At 32.6% G+C, this 14,636-nt stretch overlaps 2 protein-coding genes across 2 annotated transcripts; one reads left to right on the forward strand and one right to left on the reverse strand.

Annotated features, from left to right (window-relative positions):
- Positions 1-4,993: 4,993 nt before the first annotated feature.
- Positions 4,994-5,815, forward strand: LOC108331138 (lachrymatory-factor synthase). Its single transcript, XM_052875799.1, has 2 exons — positions 4,994-5,643; positions 5,730-5,815. Exon 1 carries the CDS (start codon positions 5,146-5,148, stop codon positions 5,641-5,643), a length of 498 nt encoding a protein of 165 aa, XP_052731759.1. The 5' UTR covers positions 4,994-5,145; the 3' UTR covers positions 5,730-5,815.
- A 1,974-nt stretch (positions 5,816-7,789) lies between these two features.
- LOC108329896 (caffeoylshikimate esterase) lies at positions 7,790-11,512 on the reverse strand. Its single transcript, XM_017564270.2, has 7 exons — positions 11,036-11,512; positions 10,135-10,173; positions 9,835-9,905; positions 9,616-9,680; positions 8,926-9,015; positions 8,742-8,834; positions 7,790-8,397 (listed from the first exon to the last, which is right to left on the reverse strand). Exons 1-7 carry the CDS (start codon positions 11,404-11,406, stop codon positions 7,987-7,989), a joined length of 1,140 nt encoding a protein of 379 aa, XP_017419759.1. The 5' UTR covers positions 11,407-11,512; the 3' UTR covers positions 7,790-7,986.
- Between the last annotated feature and the right edge of the window lie 3,124 nt (positions 11,513-14,636).

Genomic DNA, 14,636 nt, shown 5'->3' on the forward strand with positions numbered 1-14,636 from the left:
TCCTTGATGCCTATGTCGGAAACGCTCGAAATCACACAAAGGTGTGTTGATTCTGTGGTTTCCAGAGCTTCGTCCGCGGATCCTGAATTGTTCGGATGGCCGGTGAGTGAAGCCACTACTGCTTCCAAACAGGTCCTCTAGGATGGAATTGACGGTGCAGGAAGAAGAAAGGCCGGCGCCGGTCACAGAGATTATTGGCTTGAAGATCTGGCGTTGAGAAAGAGCTTCTGAAGGGTTTTTGATATATAGGATACCATGCTACAGACATCCAACTAAAAGACAATAAATCACAACTTCTCAGTGACTTGAGTATAGGATAGTGCCGTGTAAGATCAAGTATCTTGTCAGTCAATGGTTCACGACTATAAGGAGGATCGTGATCAAAATACTCAAAAAGAAGATCTTGAGAATTCCCAGTTTCACTATCATTGTTAGAAAATCCCTCTTGCATTCTATTGTGCTTATCGTGTACAAATAGCCTGCTCATTTGAAGCGAAATGTCACATTTATAATATTGACCATTTCGTTGCGCTACAAAAAGTTCAGTCCTTTTTCCAAATTCACTATCACTGCTTCCATCACTACTTGAATCTTTGTAATAATCACCATCGTTGTCTTCACTGGTGTACCTTGACTTAGTATTTGACTTCTTGTCTGATTGACCATATAACTGAATAGCCAACAAATAAGGAACATAGTATTGGACAAAAAATTGTCTTTGATCAAGTACTAGAGGGACTCCTGCTCCATATGCACTCCACTCCTTAAACGATTCCTAGAGATCATTTAGGGCAAAGTAAGATTGATACTCTACATCACAAGTCTTCCAGCCTCTCATTGTTGTCTTACGCTGATTCTGGTTCTTCCTTGCCTTCACCGGAATGTAAAAGTGATCATCACCACGAACACCTCCAAATTGCAAAGTCGTCCCCAAAATTTTCCACCATTCTCAACAAAGTAACTTGAATGATTGGATGAGAGAAAGTACAATGAATTTGAAGGAATATATGCGTGAAGTAATGAACAGAGACAGAGAGATGGAGAAAAAAAGTTTCTTCTTGAACCACACTAGAACAAAGAAGAATGGGCATATAGAAACTTGGTGCCACCATGAGGGAGAATATCATGTGCTGAATTTGGTGGGGTTAGTGGTGATGATCACTTTTACATTCCGGTGAAGGCAAGGAAGAACCAGAATTAGCGTAAACTGGTTCAAAGAGAGAAGGGTGGTTAAACTGAGAGTGTTGATTCAATTTTAGGGAGGGAACTTATTGCTTTTGAGAATGGGAATCTTCCGCTTCAAAAGAGTTCGAAGGCCACAACAACGACGAGGTTTTTTTTTCGGATTGTTACGAACGACGAATATACATAGCACTTCCGAAGCCTATAGAGACACGTTGGAAAAGAAGATATGACTGCAGCTCGAAGAAGCCACGCTCGACGACCTTCTCGTGCCGAGTTACTCCTACTTGAACGAAACGCTTTACGACGTCGTGTGCGTGGAGAGGATTTTGAGTTATTTTATGGAAAGTTTAGAGGCAAGAAACGCCGCATCGAACGAAGACCCCATAGCAGCGAGGTCACCGACGCTGATGCTCGTTGGAAAACTCATGGATGGGTACCTATCGGAGATAGCTTCCGACGGGAATCTCAATCTGGAGAAGTTCTACAATTTCGCCATCTCGCTTCCCGACGAGGCAAGACTCTTCCAACCAACGTGCCAAGAGTTAGGAAGGAATGTTGTGAACTCGTGGCCAAACGTTAGCCACATCAGCTGGTTTTTTAACGCTGCTAATTTTGGAGAACCAAAAATTAAGGTTTTCTTAAGAAAGATGACTAAAATGTACCTTATATTTAAAGAGGGACTAGAAACAAATTCGCTTAATAATTTAGGGACTAAAAACATATTTAACCCTAAATCTTATAATACACATCAAATGAGTATATTCATACATTGATTACATAAACATATTAAAAATCATATATATATATATATATATATATATTAGATAAGTCATTTCATACAATAATTTGTTTAAGAATACACATTAGACAAGTGTGTTTATATATTAATCAAACGAGTCTTGTAACACACATTAGATGAGTTTGTCCATTACATAACTCTAACAATATACTATAGATGAGTCTGTTTATACATATATCAGATGAATATATTAATACACATTAGATGACTTTATTTATTATAAGATTAGGCGAGTTTTGCAATATACATTACATAAGTTTGTCCATATACTAATCAACCAAGTTTAACCATACACATTAGATGAATATGTTCATATACCGATTAGATAAGTTTAATAACACATATTGAACGAGTTTGTTAATACATTAATTATAAGAGTCTAACAATTCACACTACATCAATTTATTCATACACTAATTTATATTTGGTTTAATTGTTTAATTGTCCCCAAATTCAATAGTTAGTATCAACTTGGTCCTCCTTTTAAAAAAAATCCTCAATTTGGTCCTCACTTTGTATAGGTACACCAATAAAGTTGATTTCGTTAATTTTTTAAAAAGAGTTAACTTCATGATAACGTGACAAAGAAATTTTTATTTTTATTTTCTCGCTCCTATGTTCCTCTAACGTTCACCATTCACTGCTAATATTTTTAAATTATTCCAAAACCTTTTTTTTACTAAACAATTTCTGCCATGCACCATTCACTCCAAGTGTTTTTAAATTATTCAAAAATCTTTTTTTATTAAATAACTTAACGTAACTTAAGCACATAACATTATATTTTTGAAATTTTTTTCTGTCAAAACTTCTCCTTACTTATATTTATAATTTCTATATATTTAAATTATATAAATAAAAATATATTTATAATTATAATTTTGACGAATTATAAATAAATAATAAATTTATATTTTAAATTTAAAAATATTGAAATAAATTTATCGAAGTTTATTAATATATATTTTTCAAATACATGTAAATTAAGAATGAATGAAAACGATTATGTAATTATTTAAATATTTATTATCATTGATATTATGTGATGTATTTAAATTTTGTTATCTGTGATTAATAATTTTAAATATGTTTACTATTAAACGTGTTTTATAATTTTTTTAATTAGTATGAATTCCATTAAATAAATATCGTTATTAATTATTTTTAAATAATATATTTATTAGTTTTAATTAGATATTTTCAAAATTGAAGGAATTTTTTTTTTATAGATTAATTGTTTTAATTCAATTTTTAACTTCTATTATTATCTTTATATCGTACTATTAATTTTATTTTTTTGTCTTAAAATATGTGTAATTAAGTTTAAAATTAAGTATAAAATATTATAAAGTTAAATATATATGTATATATGAGACATTTAAATTACTTATGTGTTGGTGAGTAATTAAATATAAAACATATTAAAAAATAACAAACAAAATGGGAACATATACGATTGTTTAAATTTTCAAATATAATATTCAAGTAATAATTTTTTAACATGATGTTTAAAATGAAAGTATGATATAAAAGAGTTAGGGTTTAATGTTAATTTTCTGTTTCTAATTTTTCTTGTTTATGAATTAGTTTATGTATGATAAACATTAATCAGAGGGAGAAACTAAATGCGGTGAGAGTACAGTACTAAATTTATGTATGATAAAACATCTTGTTTCTATTTATTAGTATTTTTATATGAGAACTAAATTTCCTCAACCAAATGTGAAATTTGCCATTGGTACACACTGTTCTCTCCAATTCTGGGTCGATAGTTTTAAATTCGTTAACTTGGCCATTTCATATCATTAAAAGAACATTTTTATATGGCAATGTGTGATAATAAATTGCGCAATTATTTTTAATGCATTTTTTCAATAATAGTAAAAATAAAATTTTAAGTATTAAATAATAATTTTTTAACTAATTTTTTAACAAAATTTTAACTGAAAACCTTAAATTTATTACTTATTAAAATGTTAAATTTATAAATAATAATAAAATAAAACTCCTAAGACTTTGGCACCAATAATTATGTTTCTCGGATTTGGACAAAATTAAATCTTTTTTAAAAAGATGACTAAATTAACACTATTCATTAAATTTGAAGACTAATTAAACAATTAAACTTAATGAGTCATCTGTACATATTTTTATATATTTTCTAGAGAATTTACTCTATTTTTGTACATATTTTATCTTTTATATTCTTACAAAGTTTATTATTTATGTTTTTATAAACACATTGATTTTTTAAATTTATAAATTATTTTTAAAATTAATTTTATTCAATACTTAATAATAAACTTTAAAAATATTATATAATTTTTCTTTCAATTTCTATTTCTCTTTTAATAGATACACATACCAACATTAACTTATGCATAAACACGAATTTGAAACTAGTTTATGTTAAAAAAATTATTCACCCTTACTAAGTCTTGAAAATATTTTTTTTATCGTCTACCTTTTTTTTTTCTTATTTTGTTTACGCTGTTTTACAAAAGTATAGTAGTCATACAATACTTTTTTATTTACTAGCTATTTTTAAATTGTTGTACACTATTTTTACTTTTTAAATTGTTATTTTAACAACTTATAAAAAATAGTTCACATCTCTTTCATACTTCCTTCGTAGAAACGTGTTTGATGTGGTTTGTGTTTTATGTGGTATTTCGTAGAAACGTGTTTTATGTGGTTTTTATGAAAGAGACGAAATGAACAAGATAAATGAAACCAATGGTTAAAGCTTTTCTTAAGAAAAATAATTCACTACATGTACATTTCAAACACAGATTAAAAATTAATGGATAATTTAATGGTAATTTAATATTAGGTGAACCTAAAATAAAATTTACTTTAATTTATATATATAATAAATTAGTCTCATAGAATCTAACGCAAAGCATCATCTAATTTTGTATTTATTTCTTACCACATTCAGGCCAATCTAAAAAAGACAACGTTTAACCTTTATGACCAGTATGTCTTTATTTTATGAAATGGCATGTGCCTGATTTTGATTGTGTGGTTGCAAGAGATTCCCACTCTCCCAATAATTCTCACGATGCATAGAATATTTTCCTTTCCTGAGTGGATATATACCCCTGAAGTTTGAGTCAAGTAATTACAGTGTTCCTCACTCTAACGATAAGAAGATAACAATGACGGAGGAATCTACCCCCAAATGGAAAGGTAAAGCCATGGCTGAGCTACCAGCCACCGATCCACAACTTACATGGGAGGTTCTGGAAGATTTCTGCAACGTACACAAGTGGCTTCCCATAGAAACATGTTACCATGTAGAGGGACTTTCAGGTCAACCTGGTCTCGTCCGCTACTGTGCTTCCACTGTTGAAGAAGAAGGGGTTGGTGATGATGCTGAGAAGACAACAACCATCAAATGGGCCAAAGAGAAGCTGCTTGAGATAGATCCTGTACAACGTTGTTTGACCTACGAAGTTGGTGAAAACAACTTGGGATTTAAGTCCTATGTGGCCACAATCAAGGTGTTCCCCATGAACCAGGATGGATCCAAGATCGAGTGGAGCTTTGTCTCTGATCCTGTTCAAGGTTGGAGCTTCCAAGATTTGAACTCGCTTATTGAGTCTTATCTGGAGTTCATGGTCAAGAAGATTGAGCTTGCATGTAACACAAACTAGGTAGATTCAAATTGTGATCTTTTTCTGTTCCCTTCGTAATTTCATCTGCTTTTAACAACTTCTTTTTATTTCCCGTTTTGTCTCAGTTTCATCTCATTCGATCTAATCAGTGCTGATAGTTCAAATCTGTGGGTAGATTGGCAAAAAAATATATTTTAACATCTGGGTCGAACTGAATCTTTTTTAAATTATTGTTTAAACAGGTTTGAGTTACCTCGTAATTCTTCATTTTTTAATATTTTTTTCCATTGTAATTATGCATTACTTTTAATCTAAACTGTCTCTGATAAAATTTTAAACAAGTAGTCACAAAATTGTTTATTATATATACCGTGTATTGTGCTGCTTTCTCTTGTGGTGTCTGCCATTTTTGTTTTATTAGTAACAGACGCAGTCCATGTGGGTATCTACAAGAGTTTCCTTCGTGATTCATCTTTATTCAAACATATTTCAATTTTAGGCAGTTGTATACAATAATATGTTGTATAAAAAGGGTCACATAGTCACGAGTGGTATTTCCTGAGGCGTGTAGATTCACTGTTTTTAAGGACTTATCTGCGGTGTATTGCGCAAACTCCCAGGATACAACAGAAACTTGTTAGAATTTCTGAGGATCTCAGAACTAGCAAGATTTCTTAGAGAACAAAAATAAACCTAGAATATTTGTAGGAAAAGAAGAAAAGAGAAAGAATGAAACTAAGAGAGGAGAGAATGAAAAAAGAATGATCATGATAATCTTCTTTTGGAGGGAAGGAAGTGCTCTATTTATAAAGTTGGTGAATCAAGTCCATAATCCAAAATATCTAACAAAATATCTTTTGAGAAAAGATTTTTTTAATAATATGAACGTTACCAACAAAAACAAAATAACGTTGACAACAATGAAATACGGAACTTTTTAGAAAATATATTTTGCAAATACTTTATCGTACGAGTACAACATAACAGGGAGATAAAATACAAACAAAATATTACATATAGAGAACTTTTAAATTTGAATAGAGAACTTTTAAATTTGATATCACTGTGGACTGTTGAAATCTTTTTAAGATAATTTTGAAAAAGAGTGAGTAAAAGTAATACCACCAAAAAAAGTTGGTTACAAAATTAAGCAAGTTAGATAAGGACTTGATAATGACATTTTGTATGTCCTTCCTATACATTACTAGAGTCTTGAAAGCTACACGTAACTTTAACTGTACTTAAATTAGTGGGAGCAATAATTCACTATCATCTAGTTAAAATGATAGTTAGGTTTAAATATTTTTCTGATAAAATTATTGTTCAGAACAGTTTATGCTTAGAATGTAATTAAATAACATACATCTTCCAACAATAAAAATGAATCTGCAAATAAATCGAATAAATTAAATTTAAAAATGAACAGTCCAGATGATTTAAGTAGCAGAGAGTAAAGAGTTGTTTTTTATAATATTTTTATAATAAAAAGAAATTAAAAGGAATTTTTGTATAAAACAAAATTAGTCTCTATATATTAACGATGAGAAACACTGTTTTTTCTTTCTGGGTTTACGGAAACAATAAAAAAATTGAAAATGTTTAGATTATATACAACAACTTGAAAAAGTAATAAGGTAATTTTTAAATATTATATTCTTATACTAATATAATAATAAGGTTGTGAAATAGTAATATATAAAATAAAGATGATCAAAGTATCATTACTTTTATAGAAACATATTAATAATAGTTTTGCCACCTTAGTTTAACGGTGTCTTTTTTCTAATTTGATGTTAGAAGTTTTTTTCAGCAACAAATATTGAAGTATTTAGTTAACAGCTGAGCCTAAATTTTATGATAGAATTATGTGAATCTCCTCTGCTGAAATAGACTCGAACAAAACAGCTTTTACTAATAATCTAACAAAACTTATGTTAGTGTATTATGTACAAAATACCTTGATGAAAAGTATGGGACTGAGAAGTTTATGTTAAATGATCACGGATTGATTTCTTAATTACTTGGTAAATATGTATGTAACAAATTTATATGAAGCCATTTCCTTCGGGGTAGGGGGAAGCTTTATACGAAACTTGAGAGAGGAGACACGGTACATTGACTGGTGAATCTAAATTGTCGAGAGATGAAAACACTACTAAAATTTTAGGTGTAATAAATTTACAAGTTTCTTGATAAGCAAAGATGTTCGCAGAATTCATATATTTATATATATCAAACAGCCTAAAACGAAAGATTAATAATGCTATCTGCCTCAGCCACCCCATTTACCTGGGCGAATTCAATTTTCTACACTTATCAAAGTTGGCATCCCTTGTGTTCTCATATATACCAAACACAATTACATATTTTTTTCTTACATTTTCAGATAGTGAATAGTTTCTTTTCCATCCAGTTGATAATGTCCTGAGCAATCTCTTCACGCTCAGGCTCAAACAGAAGGTCGTGTAAAAAACCATCATACAGCTTTATGTCTTTGAATTTTGAAGCTGCTTTGTCATACAGATCTTGTGAGGCCAGTGGATCAGTTACCTTATCAGCAGTGCCGTGCAGAACAAAGAATGGTACAGTCACGGAGTTGAAGTTTCGCATTAAGTACGAGGATATCCGTAATATTTCATGCCCAGTTCGTACCCTTATAGGTCCTGTGTACACCAAAGGATCTGTGTACTTCGCCAACAACGCTGCTGGATCCCTCGAAACTGGAATGCCCCTTTTGTTTGCTCCTTTGAATTGGAACCTTGGAGCCACCAGAGAAAAAATTGGAGCAACAGCCTGCATCAACACATCAATAAACAATATGCATTAAGCACACTCAAACTTTTAAAACTTGAGATTGTGAATGAGTCAATGATTCTGTGTAACTAGATATCATATCATATCATATCATATCATAGCAGCCTGACTATAGTTTTATTGGAAGTCGGAGGATTGACATTATCAATTGAAAAGGGAGGTTGTTACTTTCATGATAACTTTGTATATTACAGCATGTTTTTTACTGCAGGTATAAGAAACATGCACAAGTTTACCGCACATAGCTAACGTTGTAGTAACAAATCAGAAACACGTTAATTTATAGTTATATAACAAGCACAACCTACGAATGCAAAACTTACCCCAACAATTGGATGAGCTGGCTTCACACCTAAAGCTGGCGAGGTTAATATAATTCCTTCCACCATTACTTCAATATGAGGATGGGAAGCAGCCTACACGAAATTTGAAGAAATTAAATTTCCAAATTCAACAGAGACAAATTTAATCCAAAAAGGTATATATACAGGATATTTCAGCCCTTACTTTCAAGACCACAGCTCCCCCAGTGGAGTGACCAAAGAGAAAGCATGGTATTCCAGGATTATCCGATCTGATCTTTTCTAGGAAAGCCCCCTGTTCAAGCCATTACTATCAGTAAGAAAAGTACACTGCTAAAAACACTGACTGACATCTGAAATTATTGTATGGCATGAAAATTACTACAAATAACAATTACAATGAAATTGAATAAAAGATACAAAATACTATTCTAGAGAGTATGATCAAAATATTGCTAAGCCAAAGCAAGAAATAAGCTCTCAAGTTAACTTGAATTTGTTTCACAGAATCCTTTTGCATTTCCACGAAAGTGAGAATGTTTATTCTGATGCTTATAAAAAATATTCCTAGATATCTTTTGTTTTCAAGAAAGTTTTCAAATAACGTTCCCATTATAATATTTATGGATATGAGATTCCGGAGAATATAATACCATAACATGAAAAAAGAAAAAAAAAAACTTCAGAAATATCACTGCTTCATGCTCTAAGAATAAAAGGTCAACATGTATTCCAACTTTACGCAATATCTCTGTCCCGATTAAAATGGTAGAAAAACAATGATGTGGAAAACGGTTTTCCATTCCAAGAACTATCACAAACAGGAACAGATACCAAAATTCTATATTCATACAAGAACATGATTTTTAACTAAAGAAAGAAGGAATGCACGTACTGTATCTGCAACCACATGATCAAGAGAAGGAACATAACCATGCAATCCATCACTGCCTCCATGACCTGTAACAGTAAAACAAATCACTCCAGATCCCTCACAAAACGATAAAGACAGAATTTTACTGTTACTAAGTCTAACGTAGATCCATTTGATTAAAAAAGGTGCAAAAGAATGAGGATCACAAGGGGCCGAATGGAAAGAGAAATCTTAAATTACCTATCCAGTCCATTGCATAGACAGCAAAGTTGCATGATGTTAATTGCCTCGCAAAGTCCGCATATCTTCCGCTGAAAAATGAGTAATATGTCAGATAATTGGAAGGGGATGGGGGATACTTCTTGTTATCTTACTAGAAACAATCAAAGGAAAGATTTAAATGTATTGACAATCGCTTCAAAAATCAAATTTTGTAAAATCTAAAGGCAGAGTAAACTAGTCCCGCAATGAAAAACATTCATCAACCCCTGAAAGATGGCAATTTAAAAAAAAAAGGACAAAGCAATTGAGCAAGATTACCTGTGTTCATTGAGCCCATGAATGATGATCAGAATGCCCCTTAAAGAACAAAGAAAATAAGTTAGGCCAAATGTTACAGAAAGTTGGCTTTACATGCTAACAAGAAAAGATGCAAGCAATTAAATAAAGAAAAGAAAGCACAGTCGATAAGCAGGAGCTTTCTAACAATACATTCGTTAGACTGTCTCATCTATCATGTCAGAAAAAAGACACAAAACAACTGTCCTGTGAACACGACAATTATAAATCAGTGAACCTTAACGTTTTGCTGTTTGTAAACAGTTCAATAGTAAACCTACGAGTCAATAACACTGTAGACTAACACAATAATACACAAGCAAATTTCATTGCATTTAGCATGTAGAACAAAATAATTCTACATTCAATTTTTAAGAACAAAAACTTCAGTTCAAATTTTCGACCACTTGCATCTTTCATCTCTCTTTGTCCAGTTACTCTATATCAACAAGAGAGGACCCAATTCTAGATGCACTTAATTCACCCCACTTCAATTTCAAATGCTCTCACAGGAACGACGGAAAAACTAAAACACCTCTCAAAATGAAACCACGAAACTTGCTAGCAAAATTTCCGCTCTTACAACTCCAATTACTTCAATCAAGCTACGGTGACAAATCATTTCTATTTTTTTAATGTTTAAGCTCATTCACCATTTACCCTGAAACAGAATTTCCAAATTTCAATGTGTCGAGAACTTTAGCTCAATCTCTATCTATAGAATTCTCTACGTGTACACACGAGGCTAAGAAATAGAGAACAGAACACAGACACAAGAGTTCGTTAAGCAATAGGGTTTGACAGAATTCCGTTAAAAAAACGGAGAAGACGTGTTGAAGTTGCCAAAAACGTAAAGTGAAAATGAAGTGAGAGAAAAACTCACTTGACATCTTCGGAAACTGGGAACCAAGAGCGGCAAAACAAAGCGTTGTTTCTAACCCCATAGAAAATGGAAGTGCTCCACCGGCACCACCCTTCGTCGCGACCCATTCCAAGGTAGTCCTGCGCCAAGGCTCTCCGCCGGCACGTGTCCTCCTCCTCGAGCACGAGCCAGCGCCGCCTCAAATGCTTCTTGGGTGATGGTGGCCCCGCCGTTGAGGAGAGGCGGCGGCGGCGGGGGAGGATGAAGAAGAGGAAGGAGAGGAAGAAGGTGTAGACGAAGATGAGCGAAGCCCTGAGAGCCTTGAGGAGCGGAATTATGCGGTTGCTCGCCCCCGACGTGAGAGGCTCCATCTCCGTCTCGGCGGAAGACATCGCCCCCTGCGACGGAGACGATTTCGGAAACAGACACGGATTCACAACACAGATAACAGGAACAGAACACCGCTACACACCACAATGCAAGCGCAATCTGGTTTGACGTAGTTGGGTGTTTATTTATACTTGTCCCGGATCCGTTTGTTTTGTGGGCCCCGATATCTGACGGTTGAGATTGCGCCATGGAAAAAATGTAAATGCTGATAAAACGTTGTTCGCATCGTAAGTGGAAATAATCAATAACGGTTATTTCTATGGGTACAGCCAATACTCGTTGCACTTGCTTAGATTATTGCTGAGATTCTCCACGTGGCGTATTTTCATTTGGTATACTTGGCGGGCAAAAAAACGCGTAGTCTAGGTGATTGTGGTTGGCTTTTCCTACCAGTTCTAGAAAACTGCGCGTGCATTATAGTCGCTTCTATTTTCCTTTTTAATAAACATTTTACAGAATTAAGAAAAAGAAAAATAGGACATAAACTTCTAAATTTGTGTGCTTTTTTATAATTAATATATCAAAAAAATTTATAGAGAAAATAAAATTCTCTAAGGTAATTTTCTGTAAATAAATTTCTTTTTATCTCTTCTTCAAAACTTACCTTACAAAATATTAGATTGTCACCAAATTATTAATTGTAATAAAACTATATTCATTTTATTATCAATTTCTTGAGAATTAAATTTAATTGTCAAGATGACAAGTATCTTCAAGAAAATACAAAATATGGTTCGAATTTACATTCAAAAACTGATGTACCATTTATTGAACAGCGGTTTGAATAGAGATAGTCCACACAATGCTTTGAATTTAACTCCACGCGCTCCATTATTTATTTATTTATTTAGTTTAAAGCAAATAAATAATTAGAATGCCGATAGTGTTAGGAAAGTTCAGACGGAGATTTCAATAAGAATAAAAAGTAGAGCTTTTTACTTATAAAACCAACGACATGTTTTGTTGTGTATCATGATATCGCAGTTAGGTGACGAAAACTAAACTTCTTAGCGTTTTCGTGTGTGGCCTCGTTTGCACTTCAATTTTCTCTCTCTTCGTTTGAAAATCCTTGTCGATATCTTCTAATTTTAGACGCTCTATGCAGAGATTCAATCCACAAATAATCTATTATTCCAACAAGATCAATAAATTGATACGTTTGTACTTTTCAAGCTTTAAAGTGTAAATAAAAATAAATTATATTCGTCATTCTTTGTTAAGAAAAGTACTGGTGAATTGTGTTACAAGACTTGTTCAAATAAAAAAGATGTAAGAGAAAATTACTTGCACATCCTTCATTAATTAGAATATTAAGAGGGTATCAAATTTATAACAGAGATTTTCCTTCTGTATTGACCGCAAAGTTATAAGGCAAGAAAGTGATTAGGCTGAAATGGAACGAAAATAACCATACGAAGAGTTTCTGTCTTTGTCAAATATTTCTCCATTTCGTGCTTTAATAATCGATCGGTCTATGGAGACGCTCAAATCATAACTTATTTACGTAAGTCTTTAGTAATTTAGTAATGAGTTAAAGTGAGTTTATCTCGATATTAGACCCTTATTTATAAAGTTTAGAGGAATTTGATTAATTAATTTATCTTTTAATAATTATTAATATAAATTTTAATAATTTAATCGTAGTTGTTGGAACATTAATTATGTTATTACTCTGCTCAACGAATCGGGATCGAACGATCATGAGATGTTTTTCCAACGAGTGAATCTTCCTGCACCTCTCTCACCTCAGCCTGCACCCCCAAATTTACTTATTTACCCTTTTTTTAATAAATTAATTAATTTTTTTTAACCCAAAAAGTAATCACCGCACTTCGAAGTGCGTTTTGCATTTTATAGCCGCACTTTGAAGTACGGTTACTAAACACTTGTCACCTGGGAGCACTGTATCTAACACCTACCATTGCACAATAACTACTTCACTCTCTAAATTTATATTATATATCTTTTCTCCTTCCACCGTCAAACTCCCTCGAGGTCACCATCATGCTGCATTCATTTCAAATGGGGACAGAAGAAGGAAACAAGATGAAGAAGAATAGCTTAGATTTATATCAAGTATATAATTGATTTCATTAATACGATAATATAAAAAATTAAATCAATTAAATAATATGATGATTAGTATAAGACCATTTGGAAGTGGCACGGCAAGGATCAGAGCCGCAGTCGCTGGAGGTGCACGCCGCAATTGGAAGTGCGGCAAACTTACAGAACCGGACTTCGATGTGCGGTTCGCTGGAGGTGCATGCCGCAGTTCGATCTGCGGCAAACGTAGTTGGAGGTGCACGCCGCAAACCGGACTTCGATGTGCGGCTCGCTGGAGGTGCACGCCGCAGTTCGATCTGCGACAAACGTAGGACTTCGATATGCGGCAAAAAATGGCGTTTTTAATATAGATAATTTTTTAATTTAACATAATATATGTAACACTCTTTCTTTGAATTTAATTGAATCTGTGGTTTGATCACTTCGTGTTGTTGGCATAATCCATGAAAAAAAATTTAAAATAAATAATCATAACATAAAACAATAAATTTAAATTAAAAATAATAACATAATAACACAAACATAAAAAAAAATATCAAAAAACATGTAAAAAAATTGGAAAAAAGATTGCAGGAATTTAACTTAAAAAAAACCATGCTCTGGAATATCAATAACCGCATTTCAAAGTGCGGCTACAAAATGCAAAACGCACTTCAAAGTGCGGTGACTACTTTTTGTGGGGTTAAAAAAATTTAATTTATTTATTAAAGAAAGGGTAAATAGGTAAATTTGGGGGTACAGGATGAGGTGAGGGAGGTGTAGGAAGATTCACTCTTTTCCAACATATCAACTGTTCACTCCTTTCAATCCAGTTTATCATCAATCCCAATTGGTCGGGTCAAGCCCATGCTAAGATAACGAATAAAGAGACAACCGACGTATAGAAAACAAGTGAAATAATTGTTTAACATTATCATATTCACGTTTGTGTTGAATCTTATTTTTTAATATTGTTTATCGAATTGCGAATGATTTTATCAACAGTTGTCGTGTAAGCTTTGTGTATGCGCTGAAAGTGATTTGTTTTTTCCAACTATGAGCCATTTGGTCAACTACTATTCATAAACGAAATTCCTCTTAACTAATGACAATAATGAAAATAAGTATTTCTCAAAGGTCTTCAATTCTACCACTAAACTCAGTTTTAGAAAAAACTTGTAATAAC

This window comes from Vigna angularis, chromosome 4 (genome assembly GCF_016808095.1).
Source record: "Vigna angularis cultivar LongXiaoDou No.4 chromosome 4, ASM1680809v1, whole genome shotgun sequence".
NCBI classification, from domain to species: domain Eukaryota; kingdom Viridiplantae; phylum Streptophyta; class Magnoliopsida; order Fabales; family Fabaceae; genus Vigna; species Vigna angularis.

Coding starts and splice junctions, on each gene's coding strand:
- LOC108331138 (XM_052875799.1), top strand. CDS start 5,146: ATGACGGAGGAATCTACCCCCAAATGGAAAGGTAAAGCCATGGCTGAG.
- LOC108329896 (XM_017564270.2), bottom strand. CDS start 11,406: ATGTCTTCCGCCGAGACGGAGATGGAGCCTCTCACGTCGGGGGCGAGC. Junction 10,174..11,035: donor CCAGTTTCCGAAGATGTCAA/GTGAGTTTTTCT, acceptor TTGTTCTTTAAG/GGGCATTCTGATCATCATTC. Junction 9,681..9,834: donor CTATGCAATGGACTGGATAG/GTAATTTAAGAT, acceptor TTACTGTTACAG/GTCATGGAGGCAGTGATGGA.